Below are 21,852 nucleotides of genomic sequence, written 5' to 3'. Positions count from 1 at the left end.
ATAATAGCACACCTATGTTAATAGTAGATATCATTAGTTTTAGATTTTGAAGGCTTTTAACACATTTTAAATTGTTTGTTTGTTCTGAAACTTTGTGTGGGACAAGGGTTTGTCTGGCAAAGAGCAAGTTTAGTAATTACGAAAATGAAAGCAAAACAAAAACATTTCATAAATTACATATAATCCATATGTATTGATTTGTAAAAGCATACATTTTCATCAAAAAATTGGATTTAGGTTGTTTAAGTTTAAGTAACTAATTTGATTTAAAAAAAAATCACTAACGTTGTTGACAAAAATTACATTACCATAACCCTGACAGGAAGTAAACAGAGGCACCGATGGTAAAACAGATACACATCACACTATACTGAAAGACTACAGCCTTGGTTAGGTGATATGGTCTTACCTGAGCGGTTGCGTTCTAGTACCCTGCTCCCTTTGACGTGGCACAGGTCGCCTTGAGTGCTGTTGCAGGTGGTGTTGAGATCAGCTTTGCAGTAGGTGGGGGACCCTCCCTGCACCGCCTGAGGGATGTGTTTCTTCCTCTTCTTGGGCAGCTTCTGCTTGGCCATGGCCAGCGAGTAGTACATCCCAAAGTTATTGACGATAACGGGCACGGGCATGGCTATCGTCAGCACGCCGGCCAAGGCGCACAGCGCGCCCACGACCATGCCTGACCAGGTCTCTGGATACATGTCGCCATACCCCAGTGTTGTCATGGTTACCACGGCCCACCAGAAGCCAATGGGGATGTTCTTGAACTTGGTGTGCAGGCTAGCGGTGGGGTCATTGGGCTTAGCGCCGATTCGTTCGGCATAGTAGATCATGGTTGCAAAAATTAACACTCCCAACGCCAGGAAGATGATGAGCAGCAGGAATTCATTGGTGCTGGCCCGTAATGTGTGGCCCAGCACCCTTAGCCCCACAAAATGACGTGTTAGCTTGAAGATACGCAGGATACGAACAAAGCGCACCACCCTGAGGAAACCCAACACATCCTTGGCAGCCTTCGAAGAAAGGCCACTTAGCCCTACCTCCAAGTAGAAAGGCAAGATAGCCACGAAGTCGATGATGTTGAGAACGCTCTTAACAAACTCCAACTTGACCGGGCAGAAGGTCACACGCACCAGGAACTCAATGGTGAACCAGAAGACACAAACACCCTCCACATAGGTGAGCGCAGGGTCAGTTTCAATCTCGTACTGCGGGCCTGAGTCCGGCACGCTGCTGTTCCGCACCAGCTCAGTCTTGTTGATGATGGTGTTGAAAGCCTCATGGGTCTCCAAGCAGAAGGTGGTGATGGAGACCAAGATGAAGAACAAAGACGCAAAGGCAATAAACTACAGAAAAGGGAAAGAGAGAGACAGAAGAACATGTGTTACATTTCTAATTGTTTGAACCTTGACATTCTGTACACTGGGCTCCGGATACAGAACATACACTGAGATCAGTCACTCATTTTCTCTTGAGGAAGAGACTGAACTCACACAAGTTTAATTAACTCACATCAATTTGAATGGACTCCAGAGAGAGAAGCAATCTATTAGCAAGAGCAACAAATAAACACACGCTTCCCTCTTTCTCCTGGTGGGAATGTAGCACAGGGATGCAGATGCAGTCAGATTCAATTTAATGCTGCGAGTATGTTGGGCAGTTGGCAGTAAAGCAGGCAAGAAAGTGGTTAACCTGACCAGGCAAACATAAGACTTCAGAATCAGATGGGAATTAAAACAAGGTGTCTATTTTTGTTCACTGTGCTTATTTTGTGCTTTAGTTTAAATCTTTTATGTATGTCTTTTATAAGATATTAATTAATGCCACATCTCCCTGTAGTTGCATTGTATGTAATGTCAGTGCATTGAAGAATTTACTTGTTTTTTGAATGTCATGCATTAAATATGTGTGTGTGTGCATGTGTGGTCAAATCTTAAGTTAATTACTCTTAGCAAGATGCTAGCTAATGATTTATGTAGATAAGCTAGCTAGTTGCCAAGTGTTTTACTAACATTAGCTAACAGATACAAGCTAGCTCATGATTGATAGGCTAGATTAGCTAGCTAGTAAGATAGCATGTTGCTAACCTTAGCTGACTTAAGATGTTACTATATATAGGTTGCTTAATATCTTTTAAGAATTATCAACATTTGGTTTCTTTTCAACATAGTTGAGTTTAGCACATAGCATGATAATCCGAGAAATGAGGAAGTTCACTGAGGTTCTGCAAGTTCCAAACTTGCTCCATTGTTATTGGAGCACATATTGAACAGTGGTGGGACTTTAGGAAGGGTCAATTTTTCCTTTCTTCCGGGGATAGGTACATATGAATGTACGGACAAATAAGGTAGAACCTCTGCTGTCAGTAGATGTGTATGCAGTTATGTGCAGTTAAATGTTAATAGCCTGTCAATACATTGGTTTTAGTGATGCTTTGCAGCTCTTTTCCAAAATGATCAATCAAATGAACTGGTCAGACAGTTCATTTGATTGATCATTTAAAGAGCATCTAAATAGACAAAGTTGGAAGGTGGAACATGGAGGGGGAATTCACCGTCCACAACCTGGCAAGCCAACTTTTGTCCTTGCAAATGTCGCATTTCTGATCTATAAAGGGCTAAATTATTTCTTAACCATTACTTACAATTCATATACTCCTTATAACAGTCAGAAAAGTTATAACCGATTCTCAGGTAACATATCATCTCGCTTTTTCTTTATGGGGAGAGAATGTAACCCCTGCATCAGATGGTCTTTGGCAGCAGACGTGAATGGCCTTCATAATCTGTGACAACTCTATACATTATTAATGAAGCCCCAGGAAAAAAAATAGTAAGCGTACCTTGATTCAAGATTATTTTGTCAAAAATCTATTGCCAAGGTCAAGAATGAACTTTCACACTCTGCTTCTTAGGTATTCATTGATTAGCAAAGTTCTGTCTGAGTAGTGACAGTTGCACAGTTACATATTTTTTTGTTATGTCAATCAAACACAATCGATGACAACTGTCCATCTGGCATGTTTGGCAGGGAACTCTGCGTCAAAACTGTGAAGCCGACTAAACGTTGTAAACCAATGTGCTGATGCTCTCCTGCAGGATATGGATAGTTCTCACCAGTACTAGCAGCATTCTGTCATCTCCAGCACTGCCTGTGATCATTTTTTTCTGTGTCTCAAATTAGAACACAACACAGGTGCTATTGGCTCCAAATGAAAGCCGTCTGTTCTCACTCGTCCCCCTTGTGTCTGGGCAGCCATGTCCACAGGCAAAGTCAGGCAGGGACAGGGACACTTAAATGGTCCTCTTGGGTTCTATTTGGTAACCCATTCATTCATATTTACTGCCAACACGAAGGAATGCACAGAAATTAAGACTTTTATAAGGACCAAAGATACTCACCAGCTTTAGGCGAGGTGATAGAGAATTGACAAGGTGACATCATGGAATATTCAATTTGTTACAGTGTTATTGGCAACAAGGGAAAGCAAGAGATGTGGACATGTGAGTGGTAGTGAGCTCAGGGACACTGAGATAAACAGATTAGAAATAGTTTGCAAAGCAGATACAAAAACCAGTTGCTAACCACCAATAAACCATGAAGGAGAAGAAGAAAAAGAAGAGGAAATAAGAAGAATAAGAAGAAACAAAACCTGCTGCCTTGGCCATCCATGAGAGACTAACGGTGAAGTGCATTCAGGATTTTTATCCCCAATGGACCCCAATAAGTCCTGCCCCTTTTTTCTCCTTTCTTATAAAAGTATATAGTTACACCTTAAGATAGATAATATCATCAAAATGCTAGCTATAACTAGCTTTACTGTGGATTATCTAGCTAGCTATCTAATGTTTGCTAGCTAACTTTTGAGTATTACTTTCACACCTCCCCCACCAACATCTTTTAACCATCTTCAAAACTTAACTTTTTTTCCAATAAAGACAATCTTAGAACATAGCATATCGAAGTGCAGGAAACAGAAAAGAGAACGTTGATCACGGTACCACGCTTTATCAACTTTTATTGGAGGAAGAGGCAGGATTTGGAAAGGATCAGTTTGGGCTCTATTCACGGAAACAGCTTGTTCTTCTCTCAGAGCAGAAAAAGCTAATCTGAGTTAAATTTCACAATTGTTGGCAACTCTTGTTAAATGCATTAACTTTTTCAAAAAAGGCAAAAACCACCTAAAACGAATGTAAAAACTTTTTGGCGCCACTGAGGTTTGAAGTTTGTTTTTTTTTTATCCATCAACCCTTTTCAAATGTGATACAATAAAGCATGGATAGAAATATGTAAAAGAAAACATGGCTAATGACGTTGCTTATACAATGTGTGGTCCAGAATGCATCAGTATAATGCACTACCTTCTAAGCCTGTTATTAATAGAAAGGTCTATTCCCAAAATCATATTAATAAGTAACTTTGATCTCTGGCTGGCTAAATGATAACATGTTGACACAGTGCAGCTGAATCTGTACGCTAACAGTATGAGATGATGAGTCATACAGATCCTGTTTTGTTTTGGTCTTCTTCTGCAAACTGTTTATGGAACCACCTGTCAGATGCAGAGCTCACATCCAGCTTTTCCGCTGCCCTGGAAGAGGCTCAGGCTCGATCTGCAAACATCCACGGCTTTTCTCCGAGAGCTAGACGGAGCAGATTTCCACACACGCAGCCTACTATGCTCCTTCTCCACCTTCCTCCCACAATCCCTCCACTGGTGCGCTCTGCCTACTGAGCTCTGAAGAAATCGTTTCACACCCTGCCTCGTTTTTGGATTGCATGACTCACAAGCTCTGAAAATATCATTGCCACTATTTGGGTCGCCCTGCTCCTGAACTGTGTGTGTGCATTCACTCAACCGCTGTTAGCATGCACTCTCATCATATATTATACATATGTCTTTATGGTTTTATAAGTGTGTGGGTTGGTCCTGCTCATTCACTGGCACGGTTTTAAAGACACGGCATGTTGCAAAATGACACTTTGATGCAGTTACTTTGCATCATTCAACTGTTACTCAGCACCACCAACTCTCTACATTCAATTCAATGAACTACACAGCATATGATAACACTGAACATGTTCCTCAATCTCTGAGCATCCTGATAAGACATTTTCCTTTTCACAAAATGTTCACACCCACTTCCACTTTTGACAAAAGTTTTGTCTTACTTTGCATGTCTTTTATAACTTGTTGTTTTCTCTTATTTTATCTGCTTTTGTCTCGGTCTCATGTCTACTTGCACTTGATAGGCGACATACAATAGTGATGTACTGAAATTTAGAGCATTGCAAGAATAAGAGGTTTTCATGTTTCCAGCTCTAACTTGGCTGGTGACTGTGCTGTTTGCTCTATTGAGGCTGCTGTTAATATAGAAATTGGAATTTGCTTCCTTTGTCTGATTGTGGATAAGGTTGATTTCCGTTACATGTTCTGTCCAAAACTAGACTCTACTTTTTAGTTTCCTGCATCAAATTCTACTTTAACAGTTTCTTGTGTTTCAGAAGAAGTCATGGATTCCAAGTTTTGCAAATTTACAATCAAAATCTAGCAAGTAACTGGCAAGGGTTTAATAACTACACAGCGCTTTCACACCCATACTGAGGAGGTAGGTAAAAAAGATTATATTTTCACAAAGCCTTTGTCATAACACTTTCTCACATTCGCTTCTGAGCCTGAAGAACTTCCACAATTTCAAAGTCTACCTTTGGAGGGCTAGACTGCTGAGCGCAACCAGGCCAAGCATCTCTGCTTTCACTAAAAGTGAATATATGTTCACTATTACTGTGCCACTGCAGTAATAGAGGGCTCACTGGAGAGCACAATACATAAATCATCAGTCTATATCAGTGGGAAATAGCCATTGAAAGCTTTTATTCTGAAGAACTAATGCCGTCTTCAGGTTGTCAGTTACTTATTTTTACATAGTGTTTCCTCAACATTCAAGTCCCATTCATGACTGCAAAGCATGGGCTTTTCTGTAAACCTTGATATTTCCAAGTTGTTGCTTACTAAAATCAAAGTGCCTCAGAAGTGAAAAAATATGGATGCCTCAGATTTAAATGACCTGTGTGTGGGACTGAGTGCCACCCAGCAGTGAGCTCGGACAAACACCCTGCATAGGGGTGAGTGATACAACCTAGAACTTATATCAGCATTTTTTGTGTTTTTTATTATATCAAGGTATTATAAAAATAAGGAATACTCCACTCAAAATATGATACTGTCTCTTCACTCTATTGGCACAATGTCCCATAATGTAGGTTAATGGGTAAACATAATGTGATTCATTCTCAGAGTTAGATAAGAACTGGATTAGAAATATCACTTTCTCTTGACTGTCCCTAAGGATTACAACATTAGTCCAACATCACCCCAGCCTGTGGGAATACAAAAGATGCTAGCCACAGTTTTTTGTATTATCATTCCATATCAACTTTTAGATCTTCTATTATCTTTCTATATATACTTTGACTGTACATGGCAGCCTCCATGTAAGAGGACCCAGTCCCTCTATAGATATAAAGGGCTCTTTCAAAGATGAAAAAAAAAAATTCTTGTTTTCAAATGATTATACACTAATGAAAACATATTCCATCTCTGCCATATACTGCTAATATATCGCTGTAAACTTTACACACTAGAACTTTAATGGACATATTATTACATTTTCAATGCAAGGTTTTTAACCCTCAAACAACCATCTCTGTAGTAAAGCCATCTATGACGTGAACACTCAGGTCGTAAGCATGGGACTCTTACCCGTCTCTACCATCCATTCCAAATCATGTACATGCAGCAAGACCAAAATTTGGTACTACTTTGTGTAGTTATTGACAAGAAATAGAAAGATTATGCACCGCATGACAGCAAAATAATCCCTGAAATGTGAGGTACTGTTGACAGCTTTGATTACAGTATTAACGGTGTTTCAGGGTGGATTTTGCAATTCTCCTCCTACTGCTTGACTCAACGTCCTGTCTGTCTTACCCTCTCTCTCTCTGTCTTTATCGCTGCCTCCTCGTCATGACGCTGGCTGAAACGAACAGCTGGACTACCTGAGCTGCTTCCTTTGACTGCTCAGATGCTGCGCAAACTAATGACAACCGTCGTCTCGTGCTGAGCTGTAATTTTGTTGCGTTCACGTCTGCAGAGTGAAGATATATCATCTTCTGAGTGCACACCGGCCTGTAACAGCTGAATCATGTCACATTAAATGCACACAAATGCATAGACAGTACACTAACGTGCAGGCACACACACTGATACCCCTGTCTATACACACACACACACACACACACACACAGCCTCACAAGGTTATTTATGACAGACATTAAAAATGCAAAGGCGATACTCTACCATGTGATTGCAACAGGCACATGCTTCTCGACATCCTGATTTCCAGCACACACCCTTCGCATGCTAAATAAGTCCTGTACTTTTATAAATCGCTCTTTGAAGGCAGCGGAGGGCGGATGTAGCACAGACAGTCCATCTCTGAACAATGCAGATCTAATTTAGCCCGAGGACTCGCCCCATTCTTCAGCCATCTTTTTCAGTACATTTAAGACCTTCAGCTTTAGAGTTTCTCGCTCATTGGCGCACAGCTGATAATGGCCGAAGTGGCTGTTGCCGAGGTCGAATATGTGACCTCTGTGTCTGACTGTAAACACGAGCTGAGAGTTGTGGGTATACAGGTTTTCAACAGAAATCATTACAGAGGCTGATTTCACTGATGACCACATCATCGTACATCAGTGGGGACAGGGTGGAATAGTTGACAGACTGTGGGTCCTCAGAGACTGTCTGTTTTTGTCAGGTGTTCTGTAAGAGCCCTGGAAATATAACTAACACCAGTGACAGCACCAGCATTTTTAGGTGACAATTAGAGCTGCAATGGCATGGTGAAAAAAATGAAAGTTGTAGTTTGAAAACTCCCGTCCTGTAAAAATAATTACAGCCTTTTATATTGGACCTCATTCAAGTAGCACAGATCCTTTAAGGATTAGGGCAGTGTCTAAGTCATTTCTAGATGGGAACCCTGGACCTGCAAAAGATCTTGCAAAAGTGATCATTTTAACCAAAACTATACTCTTTCTCAAATCTAATTCTGTCATTTTTCATTTATAAAGTAAAATTCTTCATTTTCCTTTTTTCTTTGAACTTAAAGATGAAGATGTGACAAAGACAAAGGCATATAATCTGTGAACTCCTTAGCTGCTAGTATAACAAGATAACTTCAGCTTCAGCTTGTTGGCTGAAATGAGTCGTATCCAGTAACCTCAGACCCACAAAAAATCTTGTATCCATGGTGATAAATCCAGCCCTAAACGTCTTCTGTGATTATAATCCATTTCTCTGCGTTGAAAACAGTTGTTGTTGTTAGCCGTTCACTGTTAGTCCCATGATGCCTTGGGTTGAGTCTGTCAGCCAATCAGTGGCTGTGTTCCTGACTTGTCCCGACTAGACAGGCTGCCATATTGTGGTCATCGTCACAGCCCTGGCAACTATGTCAGATGACACTTGTTTTGGACTGAGCACATCGAAGTCACCCCTTAAATTTCAAAGACACATTACCTTTTGCTAAGGGAAAAGTGTACATTTTTAACAGGATTTGTTCTTTCCAAGACAGTTGAATTGCAGACTGTAAAGAACACTCAGTCTCCATGGGCAACTAGCGGGGCATTATACTTACTGTGATTGAAATATCAAGGTGATTTTTTCTCTCCTTACAAGAAAGCATTTGCTGTTGTTCATTCTTATTCTCTATACACAACAACTGGGTAGATGATTCACAGTAAACACAGCAAACATTAAACCTTCATTTTGTTTTGCCAGGCTCTCTTTTAGCGTTATTTTATTGTGCTCCAGTTAAATGTTTTCATATCTGTGCAGCATCACATTAAGCTCAGAGTCCTATCAGTCACTCGACACCCACAGGAAGAGCAGGAAGTCTCCTGCAGGAAAGAATCAATCATAAACATGTTTCCTTAAGCACGTTATTATCACATCCATGCTGTGTTAGTCCTTGTTAGCAAGACTGTGTATCTTTTTAGATGTACTGTACAAACAGAGTGATTTATTAAGACTTCACAGATTCAGTCAGGACTCCAAACACTGATGGGATGTGATTGCTGTCATAGTCCTCAAGCAGGGAGGCTTTCCTCATAATCACATCATTTTTCACAGGAGGTCTCTGCCACACCCTGAAACTCTGCCTGTCCACACACAAGGAAAATGCCAAATCAAACAGCTTCGATCACACGATACCCCGATGGATTAAATCTGCCACTTTGCCCCGAGGAGGCAGAGCCGGCGGGCAAGGGTGCTGACACTGGAGCTATGCGGCTTCAAGTTGTAAGCCGTAACTGATACACCAGCATGGACGTGACATTAGCACACTAATGGAAAGGGTAAACTTAGCGGTCTGCAGGTTACAGTGGATAAATGGGCCTGTCACTTATCAATGATGTAGTCACTGGTCAGTTCATGTATGCTTTTCCTATTTTCTCAAACCTACAGCACATTATACAATGTATTCCATAAATCAAAAAGTCGGGTAGATCAACAAAACCTCCATTCTAGCACTATTTTTGCTAATCAAAAACTGCAATGGCCATTGAGTATAAAAAACCCCAAAACACACCACACTGTCATCTTACCAGGCACACACTGTGATACACTGTGAAACAACATCATAACCCAGCAGGCAAAAACAATATGATTTCAGTAAATTAATAAAGAGATACAAGATTTGGTAAGAGATTTGTTAGCCCTGAAGCTTAACCAGTCCAGGTATTTTGCCAACCAGCAAATATATCTAAAATGGAATCGAATATCAGAAACAAACCCTACTACATCTAACCATAAACCTTAATTTTATACAAACTGTTGGATAAAATGCGTGTCCACATAGTGAAAATCAAACTAAGTTCAGCCTGGTGTCCACCTGGCAGGGTCAAAAGACTTTGTCCTCTCATATCCTCACCTGATTTGGTTGATTTTGGTTACTTTTGCCACTTGTAAAAACTCAAGCTCCTGTTATGTCTGACACTACGATACACTTCTGTAAAAAAATTTTGGAATGCAAATATACAATGTGATCCAATCAGCATCACCTGCTGAGCAGAATCACACACATCCTGACACATCTTATCTTATTATGAGCTTTGGTACAAGATGATGGTCTGAACAGCCAGCTCAGTCCTTAAATACTGTATGTGACCTTTGTTGTGTAAATTCACACAGGCGCTTGGTCAAATTTCATAAAATTCTAGTTATTTCTTCCATTAGCTTAGGTGTGCTTTCTTTATTTCAGGCAAGATGGGATGCCCTCACTATCATACACTGTACACAAATCTGATTGCGTTTTGTTTTTTTCCAGGGTGTATACAAATCAGACGCAGTTCCACTACTAATTCACAGTTCATTTTCAGTTTACAAGGGCCATTATCAACGCATGCAGACCAAAATGCCTCTATATGCAACTGGATACACCTACAAAAAAATCAGAACAGCAAAATGTGTGACATAGAGCTGAATGGCACATGCAATTTGGGGCAGCACTGGCAGGGAAAAATGGCGGCCTAGTCACAAACTTTTCAAATTTTTGTTTAACAATACACTAAAATGTATTTCTAAAACTATCTGAGGCATGAAAGAATCAATACACGGATAAAACATTGATCAAATTTGACAGTTTTATCTGAGTTTCGTGAGCCTGGTTGGTTGTGTTCAAAACGTGTAATATCAATGATGTGACTTTTCAAATGTGGACCAATGGCACTCCATTGTCAGCTGTCAGACATCGTATCAAACCTGCCCCAAATTAAAGCTATTACAAGGAGTTTCCAATTGCTTATGAGACAGTCTCAGGTCAGTGCTGATGTCTTTATATGGCCTTTATAAGTAAACGCCTATTTGCAAGAAAATTGGCTATTTGGAAATAGGTATTCTTGATGTCTGCCACCAGGTCAGATTCTCCTTGAAATCAGATGATATGAGCCTATAATTAACTTTCCCAGGCAAAGATACACTGAATAGTGTTAGCTAGTTGAAATGTGGGAGACTTTAATTAAGATATTTTTTACTTCATGTTTTGTGTTTTTTTTCCATAGGGGCCTCCAAAATCAACAACATATAAAAATTCCTTGTAGTAGCTTTAAATAAACGGTTGTGATTGGCCTACAGACATCGAGGACGTGTCCGAACAGGAGGGTGGCCAGATTATATAGATACTGTATCTTCCAGAGGAAATGAAACATGATCACAGATCTGTCTGGTTCACAGGTTAACTCTAGTCCAGAGGGCAGTAAATTAGTTACAAAAACAGCTTTGTTAGTTAGCTAAAAAACCATCCATGAACTAACTCAACACATAGACAGCTCACATAAATGGACTACGAGACAAAGGGTTCGCTCATCTACATGGGCTCTCACTCATGCTAGACCCTGATCCTGTTGACTCTATTTACAGAGGCAAATTACTGCCACAGTTACACTTAGAGGGAATAAAGATTCTGTCCATATTGTGGGGATGGATGCATCTGCGCCTTTCCAGCACCAGGCCAGAATGTGCCCCCTGGGTGGTTTCTTGGATGCATTTACACTTCAGACAGCTATCTGATCTGCTCACCACGCATGAAGTGGCTACGTTTAAAGGGGGTATCAGATTAGCCAGAATTCATCTTTAAAGTGCCAATTCACCCATGCAAATAGCTTTGATTTATGTCCCCAGGTTGGCAGATATCCGTCTCTGAGATTTGTACATGCCACCCCAAAAGGATGGAGGTGAATGGAATTTTGATTCTGAAGCACAGCACTGAAAAAGCAACATGTTTTTGTAGACACGGTGTACTTGTTTGTGGAATTTTGAACAGACTTTACACAGTTAAAAAGTCTTCAGGAATAGTATTTTTCAGTTGGGATATACAGTTTATTATAGAAAGGGAGATTAGCTGCCAAACTGGAAAGTGATTTGTCATCTTGTAACTGCCAGAATGAATCTTAAATGGAACACCACCAGTACTTGAAATATTCTGTGGTATATCCTGGTAGCTCCCGTGCTCACTCACAAAGCTAAAAACAGAACAAACCTCACGGGTCACACGTTTTTTCCGTACATCCCTTCGTCTGTTGGCGCAGCAACACATTGGATGGGCAAACCTTGGCATCCTCCCACTGAAATACCCCCCCACACACACTCACACACCACCAGGCAGTCCATCACTCTGCTCACGCACTGTTTCAGAAACCGCCCTGCTGCCTTGGCCAATCGGAGCACTCGATGCCCCCACCTCCTTGGGACCGCCACCATCTGTTTGACGCTACGGGTGGAGGCTGCTCGCCCCGATCATAGCCTGAGACCACCACCATGATGCTGCTACGGTCCTCCGTAAGCCGCTGTGACATCATCAAGCTGAGGGGACCCCGGAGGTGCTGCTAACACACTCCGAGAGAATCTCTCTCTCACTCACACACACACACACACACACACACACACACACACACACACACACACACACACATCTACACTGACATAATTAAACCTGTGGGGTTTGGGGGTTTGAGCTCGTATGTGCTTTGCCTTCTGTTTCTGCATGATTGCCCAGTTCTAATTTCAATCTGGATTTAGGGCTTTTCCACTGTGTACACACATGAAGTCTGCAGACGTGTTAAACTGCACGTCCACATCAAGTTCACCGTGACAGCAGACAGCATGTTACACGTCACATGTGTGGAGAGTTAACCCACATTGAGGCTGAACACCCATATTTTAGCTCAGGTAGATATTACAGCAACTCTTTTAAATACAGTTCATAATTGTTACTAATTACATTATTAATGATTATAAAATAATTTACTACAGCTTGATAGTGCAGTTAAAAAGCCATTATTATTAAAACTTCTTGGTTGCTTTAGCTGCTGTTTATTCTGCTCAGGTTGCCAGCTTCTTTGTCTTTTTATGTGCTCTTTAATCCATCCTCTAATGGGAAGATTGACCAATGACCAAAGGCTGCAGGGCAACTGGACCAAAACATAGTAAGCATTGACAGACTGAGCAGATTGTTGTAAAAACCCTTAATGAACTGTTAAGCTTTGTAATTGCAGAATCATTAACTTTAATGACTTTTTGTTAATGACCTGCTAGAAAATACAACTGCAGACTTAATAGAAAGTGAGAAACTTATGAGTGTTCAGCACCAACATTTTTGGCTGCATTATTGCCACATAGGAAGGTCACAAACAGTCATTAGTAATGATTTATAACTGTTCTGCAAAGCATTCATAAGATTATTCATTAACCATTAATTAAAGCTGTTCTCATCAGTATTTTATATTATTAGTGGATTAAATAACTATGTGTAATGTAAAAGGAGCTGCTTGCAGTGAGAAAATAATCACCTCACTCTGCACTTAGAATACATAGAACCAATCACAATGTTTGTTTACAATAAATCCCTGTGTCACCAACATATCCTCATAGCTAACTGTGAGAATAGGTCGACTGTCCATGACTCCCAAAATCTTAATGGTACAGAGTACCTGCAGCAACAGGCTTAACAGACCTTAACTACGCTATCCAAGTCACGTGATATAACTCACATGACATTACACACAGTGTTTATGTTGTACCACAGTCGCACATTGGTCAGGTTTAGACACAAATATTACTTGGTTAGGGTTAAAATAACTACGTTACATATGTAATGTGATGGAAGTGACACAATGGACATAACATCCATAAAAAAATTTAGTTTAAGTTACTCAAAACTGTAATTAACTCTATGTTGACTTTTTGTTTCACACAGGACTACAATCCCGGTCTCCTGGGTCAAAGTCCTGTGCTTGTTTAAGACATCTATCAACCCCACGTGCTCCAAATTGCCCTTTATACTTCTCCTGTTATACTTACTGTGTCCACTAGGGGGCACCGCCCAAAAATAAATGGACATATCTTTCAGAATAAGCTGCTTCTACTTTTGAACTTGCACGTTTTTTTTTTTTTTGGTGAGGATGGGCTGGTGTCACATGCATACAATTTAATGGCAGACTCTTCGAAGTTGGGTGCACAAAATAAACCAAATAAGGACAAAACTGAGAGCGTGTCATCGTTTGGTCCATGAATTCCGCCTGGATAGTGCCCGGTTTTAGAGATATCTTTAGGGTAAGGTTAGTCCAATTGGTGGTAAAATACCACTGCTGTGTGGTAGCAAGATGCTAGCAACACAACTCAGTACGTACACGTACATAAAATGAACACAGCAGGAACTTCAAGTAGGTCAGACCACTGGGTTTAACTACATATCTTTAAACACTACTATAAGGGATGAAAATGACAGAAATAAACAGAGGTATCTGTTTCTGTTAGCATGGCGTCATGGTGATTCTGGTCTATAGAAAGCATGTTAGCATCTTTGAGCTCATTGTTGTGGTTTGGCTCATCTGGAGACCAGCTGGTGAAGCTAGTGGAGCATTTAGCAGTTAGCGAGATAGATATTTTCTCAGGAAATCAAAAAAAAGGTGCTAGAAGTAGAGCATGTATTGGACTTGGTCTACAAAAATGTGACTCTAAATGAAGGTTAATGTTGCTCTGTGTGTTCGGGAAGTGAGAATAATTGTTTGATAACACCTTAGCCTTAGTGAGTTATTGAGGTGATAATGTACTGCATGTATAATAGGGGACAGTTTGTTCTGCTGCCCCCAAGTCACCCAAAAGTATCATTGAATGCAACCTGAAGCCATTAAAAGCAACATATAAACCTTCTTTTAAACGCTGCCTGATTACAAAGTGGTACCAATCTTATATTTATGATGCAACACACACAACTAATCTGCATTCTTATGTATGCAAATTACATCAAGTTAAAGTTTTTTAAGGTAATGAAATAAAAACAAAATCATTCTTTACTGGAAAGATGAATTCCTCAATGTTGCTTAAAGGCGACATTTAGCCCTTATTTTCCAGTAAATTACCACGACATGACTGGATGTAGTGTGTGCATAAATAAGTCTGCACAGAGCTGGAGCTGTCCTCTCCATCTCTCTGTTTGTGTCTCTGTCTCCCACAGACACAGAGCTCAGCTCCAGCTGGAAGCAGAGACCCCCTGCAAGAGATATCCCTCCGTCTGTTGCTCTCTGTCTGTCACTCAGTAGTGTTGTGTCTCTTCAAAGCAACCCTCCACCCCCGCCACCTCCCTCCCTCCACACCACCACCACCAACCCACATTACTGACAACACACCAGGGAGTGACACTGATCACCTACATAATGACAGGAGCATCTCTCTCCCTCCGTCTCTCTTTATAAATCCACCCCTCCCTCCCTTCCTCCTCCTCTCCCTCTCTTCATGTTGCCTAGTAACCAACAGACCAAGGCTTGTAAACAAAAGTCAAATAGACTCCACAGCTGATTGTTTATGAGTTTTGGCAACCTGTGATCCCACCAGGTCAGAGGTTTTGGCAGCTGAATGGAGCTGATAAAAAAAAAAAGAAAGAAAAAAGAACTCCAACCAGCTTTGCTAACTTTAGCAGAGCATTTTACCCTGGCATGATGCTGTTGTACTCAGCTATCCGAGCACATCAACAGCCTTCTCCCTATGAGTAAAACTTCTTTATAGCGACAGTGCTGCACATGAATCTACAACTCCTTCTTTATGTCCATGTATAAACAGATATGCTGCTCAGTATGCTGATACAGAAGGGTTGTTCATATTTACAAAATCTGCAACACAATTTTGCATCATGTACTGATGTTCAGGGACAATGCTGATAACTGGTTGTATAAAAACACTTAAGGTTGCCCTTATTTTTTTCTTAAAGCATCCTTAAAAAACTGAGTTGCATAAAATCGCCATAAGAATTTCCTTTAGATGTATTAAGGGAAATCTCTTTAATCTTTAAGTTTTTTTCCCCACAACTACAACTTAAATATCCCCTTATGTGTTGCTAGAATGTCCTTAGCGACCATTTTTGTCTTTTAATTTTGAAGGGACCCCTAACAATCTCTTATAGATGAAATAATTTGAGGATAATCAGACAATGGTTGAATTTGTGGTGAGATAAGACGCATTCATCCGGACAGTGAAAACCGGGAGCCCCATGTAACTTTGAAATTAGCATTTACACCTTTGTAGCTGGCTCGCCAAACATTGACATAACTGTCTCATACATTAACATTATTGTTTTATTGAAATTGACCAGTTTTATGTTGATGTGTCTCTGTAATTGTTTTATTAAGATTATTTTTTGGCTTTTTCGCCATTATTCATAGGACAACTTCAGGCAGACAGTAAATAGGTTAACGGAAGGGGGAGGAGGCATGCAACAAAGGGGCACAGGTGGGACTTGAACCCACGGCCACAGAGGACCATCCGCCTCTGCACACACTCCATAAACCAAGCCGCGGGGGCGTCCATGCTGGGTTAAATAATTAGATTATGTGCTTCAAGTATATTCTTCAAGCATACATTACTTTTGTGACATTATACAACTTTTCACACAGGACATGAACCTTGGTCTCCTGCTTTTAAGTTCGGTATTAATTTGACCTACATCCAACCTACTTGTTCCATGTACAGACTTTCTCACTCTTTATACTACAACAAAAGTGTCTCATACAGCTGCTGAAGTTTACCTGAGTAAAGTATGAGTCACAGAGGGGGGTGACAAAATGTCAGCATGTGATGACTTGGGAATGAGAGCGAGCTGCGCTGACTGTAGTACTTTCACATAAAACTGAGTGATCCAAAGTTCAGCCTAACCTTAACCTGTTAATTAAAATTGGACAATTTTTAACTAAATTAATATTTTTCAGCATGATTTTCATCATTAATCAATGAGGTTACATTGTTTGCTAGCTAGCTAAAAAGGATGACAAAAAAAATTGTTTTTCATCATGAATTGGCAAAGCAGATACAATATATATTTGGTCCTTATACAGAATATTTATTATGTTTTTCATCCTTGTTTAGATTAAATTAAGTTTATGTGTATAATTAAATTAAATCAAGCAAATAATGTAATATAAATAAATAGGGAGAAGTGTTACATTTACATTTGAATTTATACTAATTTCTAAGGCCAGCATTCACCCAGATAACTTCCCTGTGGTGTGGCACTTGGCTATAGTAAAAAAAAAAAAAAAGTATCACAACATTCTTTGAAGAAAATATCGCCACTGCACTTGCAGTAGTCCACGCAGCACTTATATTTCCAAAACTGTATTTGGCAAAATGAAGTAGTGATATATGAATGTAAAGTTTGAATAAAATGCTTCAAACATGCTTGGAGTTGAACATACAGTAGTCTCCTCCCACTCACTTAACACATAGAATCAGGCTGATATCTGTGGTCACATGTATACAAACAGCTCCTTCTGTTGTCTTTGTCACCTGCAAGATTCTTAGACTCGAAGGAGGAGAGGTGATGAAAGCCACATGCACGCACACAGGCACGCAGACATGCACGCACACAGGCACGCACACAGGCACGCACACACGCACGCTCACACACATTTTATTAATAGCTTTAATTCCCCTGGGGGCAACCACTACATACAGCACTACCTACACACCACTGTCATTCAGAATCATTCACCGATCACACAGGAGAAAAAAATAACATTTTCTCCGCCGACAGTGGCATCAATATACCACAATGCAATGCAGAAAGATGTGCTGGTTTGAAACAACGTTAATTTGGAAATCACGGCTGGAAATGACTCCCTTTTTGCTTTTTCACTGACTCGACCTAATGCAATGTAAGTGTAGACAAAATACCACAATAAACAAGTCAATAACAGCTTCTTATTTTCTTTTTCACTTGTTTGACCTTTGAAGCGTGAATGAAGGGGAAAGTGGCTGACAGGTCCTTATGTTTATTTATGCTATTTTCTACTGCTGCTCTCATTGTAATTCACTCTGAATAGGACAGTCTGCTAAATACATACAACAGAAATGAAGTGTACTGAGGAGGAGAGCATAGCAATTTGATTTTCTAACTGGGTTGCACCAACAACAATCAATTTAATCCAAGATTAGTTCTAATCTTTAGCAAAGTTTAGCTAAACTAGTTTTAAAAAGATTAAATCCTGATTTAAAATTAAGCAGAGCTCTGCTGCACATTTAAAAACTAATCTTAGTTTAGTAAATGCAAGTTTATTGATGTAAACTGAAATTAAATCAAGTTTAATCAGAATGGAGATGCTTGTTTACCCAAATTAAAATAAATTAAAGCTGCAAGCAGCACACTGAATGGGTCTTCACACTCCTTGCACAATGGGCGTAGTGGCAGCTGTGGTGTTGTTGCTGGAGGTCAGTTGAAACCGCTCTGAATTTTCAGACAACGTTAATGAGTAAAATCTTATTTACTCTGTAGAGTATGTGAGTGCCTTAAAGTTACTAGAGAACGATACTGAACAGATGTGCCACACCTTAGCTGAATTCCAAACGAAACATAAAATTTACTTGGTCATATATGGGTGCAATGTTTCGTAAAAAAAAAAAAAATGTAATTTTTGCACAAAATCCAATTTGTCAAGCAAATTTCTTGTAATATATTTCACATCTTTTACAAGAAATTTGCTTGACAAATTTCTTGTAAAAGATTTGAAATATATTATTTATGATGTGAGCAATGATCCCACAGAATTCTGTGAAGATCAAAGCAAATTTTAACCCAATCTTGGTCTGCGTTTTGGGGCGCTATGGAAACTGCTGACCACACCTGAGCCTAATCAGTACAGAACTTTGCAAATTTTACGAGTTTTGACATCTGTGCCAATTTCAAGTCTCATTAGGCCCTCAAAAATGTATTGAAGACGTAGAAAAATAATGTTCTGTACCAAAACAATAGGTTTGCATTGTTGTCTTGCTAGCTAAAAAGTTAATAAAAAGTCACATTGCTCACTAGTTAAAATGTTTATGTTTGCTAGCTAGCTAGATTGCTAGCACAACATTACATTGTTTGCTAGCTAAAAAGCTAGCTGGCTCAGCAGAGAAGCTCTGATTTCTCCTTGTTGGCTGAATTAATGGAGCAATATGGCAGAATAATATAAGATTAAAAAACAGATGACAGCACAATAAGAAAAATACAGACTGCCTGACTGCAACTGGCAGACTATTTTAACAGATCAACTAGAGGGAAAGACATACAAACCACAAACCTCCTCAAGTGCAAATTTAAAGTTAATCCCAGATCACAGTTTAGATTGGAGTTTAAAGTTTTGAGGCAAAAGAATGAAATTAAGTCTGGCTTTCCCAGTAAAAACTAAACTGAGTTTTAAAGAGAGGTTTAAATGTAATCTTTCTTAAAAGTTTGGTGAAACATACTCTCAAGTTAAACCATGATTTAATCAGATTTAAAAATGAATTCTTGCTGGTGGCTTAGTTTCATATGTTGTGCATCCTGCAGGCAAACATATAGTATGTTATGTTTATGAATGTTGAAATCCTGACTAGAGTTTCAAGTTAACTTTTGTGGCTTGGAGTAAAGTTGGTGTTTGAAACGATGGACCTCCTAACAGGCCCTGTGGGCTCACAGAACCTCTTGATGATGCCTTCTGAGGAGTCCGGGCCATTAGCTCTACACACACCCAGCAGATCTGCTCAGACACGCTGTGTGATAACTGAGCCAGCCTGTAGGAGGAGGACGGTGAAGGCTGGGAAACAAGACATGATGTCTGTATTCGCAAGTTCTGTCACATTGAGCGAGCTCCCCGTTCTAAAATTAAACAGTGGTTAAATCAACATTATGCAGTGTAGTCAGCTGAATGGCTCATTTAAAGACCATCGTAACGCATACATAATTAAACCGCCAAGTAATTGATTTCCATCTCGGCCTTATTCTATAGAGACAAGGCTGAATGATATTTCTTTTATTAAATAAAGCAGGATAAAAATAAAGTGAGTGCCTGGGAGGACAGTGATGAGTCCCAGGGAATATCAGAGACTGTGAAGAAGAGGAGGCTAGTAATGAAATGCCCTACATTACAATCAAGTCCCCAAACAAAAGCATGTTTTTGTCGTACATGGGGCTGCACTTTTTCCCTTGATCAGCCGCAGCCATGGTAACGGCACCTTTTCCTTTCTTTTTTTTTTTTTTTTTTTTTTTTTTTTTTTTGACAGTTCAAGATGGTGAATCGCAAAGGGGAAGAAGAATGGGAGGCGGAGGGGAAAATGAACACTTTGGCAGGGAGAAGGGTTTCCCCTCTTTTTCTCGCTCCCCATCTCCCTTTCCCTGAACGTGACAAAAGAAGTTATTTGTTGTTTTTTAGCACAGACAGATGACAAAACAAGAGCGGGCTTTGCTGTCACTCACTCAGCCAAAAGGATGGGTTTCAGTAAATTGTTTTTGTCGCTAATTTAGAATAAACAACTGACAGAGGAGCAGGCGTCGCCGAAAACACGCGCCTGACTCCTAAGCAAAGAAAGAACAAAAACACTGAAGCGTTTCCACATGACAGGAGGATTTGCTGTTCCCCTCGTTCTCTCCGTCACCGTCTCCCCCGCTCTCTCACACACACACACACACAAACACACACACACTTCCTCCCCGTCCTCATTATACAGCTCACTGTGACATGACAGCCAGCTCACTCGGGGAACCCTTCTAAACCCATAGCTTTTGGCAACCAACCAGATGCCTGGGCTAAAAATAGCCTATCAAAAATTTCCAGGCGTTCTAATTTGAATAATTCATTGTCACTTTAAGTCGGCGGAGTCAGCGTTGGAGGGGAGGGAGGGGGAGCTGAGGTGCAGACAAATGAATCCCTGCAAGCCACAAGCCTTCATTTACACACACACACACACACACACACACACACACACACACACACACACACACACACACACACACACACTCAAAGGGTCAAGAGAAAGGCAGATTTTAAAATCCTGTTTTCCATTTAGCACAAAGCCAAGATGATACTGATATCCAAACAATATGGTAACCTCCAGCATTTTAAAGGGATAGTTCACCCAAAAATGAATTGGTGAATGGGTGAATTATCCCTCAGATATTCCTTTAAGGGACTTTTAGTTAAATTTTCACCAGTGCAGTTGCATAAGTAACGTATCAATGTATCGTTATATGTGAAACACAAATGTTTGTATCATATCCTACAAACATCTTACTATGAATTAATATGTTAAAGGAAAAAATTGTAATATATTTATTGTAATAAGTCATAAAGTTACCATGATGTGTCATCAGAGATTAAGGAAACATGCTAAGTTGAAATATTGGCTTCTCTGACATCTATTCTGTCTGTAAGTTGTGCTATTGTTTGGCCGTATCATATTAATCAGAGTTCAAATTAAAGCTGGATGTTGGCTGAATGTTTGCAGTGTCTGTTTACGATTTGTAAAAAATTATTAGTAAACTTTTAGAAGGAGTAGATGTTTATAATGGTTAAATTGTGCAAAATGTTAATGGAGTTTGGCAGGCAGTGACACAGGCAGTCCCTGAACTCAAAGTCTCAAAGTGTGTGGGCTTTTGTTTTCAGAATAACTTTACATCAGCAGACGATTGACAGTTATAATCAGCTGATCAACTTAACGCACTTTTCGACATGCAATTGTTACATACTGCTCCTTTAAAGTCTCTATTTGTGACATCATGACGTGGTTTGACATGGGTGACAATATATATAATATATATGAGGTTTTTGGTGTAGTAGGTATGGACAAGGTTTTCATCATGAAATTTAGGGCTGACCCAAATACTTTGAAGCCTCTGCTGTTGCCATGGTAATTGATGCATTCTTGTTGTTGATGTTTTGAAGAGAGGAAGGAGACGTTGTGTTGGATGCACTGAAAAAGTGTCCAAAGACTAATGAAGAACAAGAAAAGGAGCT

The 21,852-nt window shown here is 39.9% G+C and overlaps 1 protein-coding gene across 5 annotated transcripts in view; it reads right to left on the bottom strand.

The window, feature by feature from the left end:
- kcnc2 (potassium voltage-gated channel, Shaw-related subfamily, member 2) overlaps nucleotides 1–21,852 on the bottom strand; it is a 126,351-nt gene that overhangs the window by 18,815 nt on the left and 85,684 nt on the right. For all 5 annotated transcript variants that reach the window (XM_084710610.1, XM_084710606.1, XM_084710607.1 and 2 more), the window contains exon 2: nucleotides 410–1,343. In XM_084710610.1, the coding sequence (XP_084566736.1) occupies nucleotides 410–1,343 (934 nt within the window). The remainder of the gene's footprint in view (nucleotides 1–409; nucleotides 1,344–21,852) is intronic.

Source organism: Lutjanus erythropterus, chromosome 22 (assembly GCF_056507025.1).
Source record: "Lutjanus erythropterus isolate fLutEry1 chromosome 22, fLutEry1.hap2, whole genome shotgun sequence".
Classification (NCBI taxonomy): Eukaryota; Metazoa; Chordata; class Actinopteri; order Lutjaniformes; family Lutjanidae; genus Lutjanus; species Lutjanus erythropterus.
Note: the sequence above shows the minus strand (reverse complement) of the source record. Positions and strands in the feature narration are given on the sequence as shown.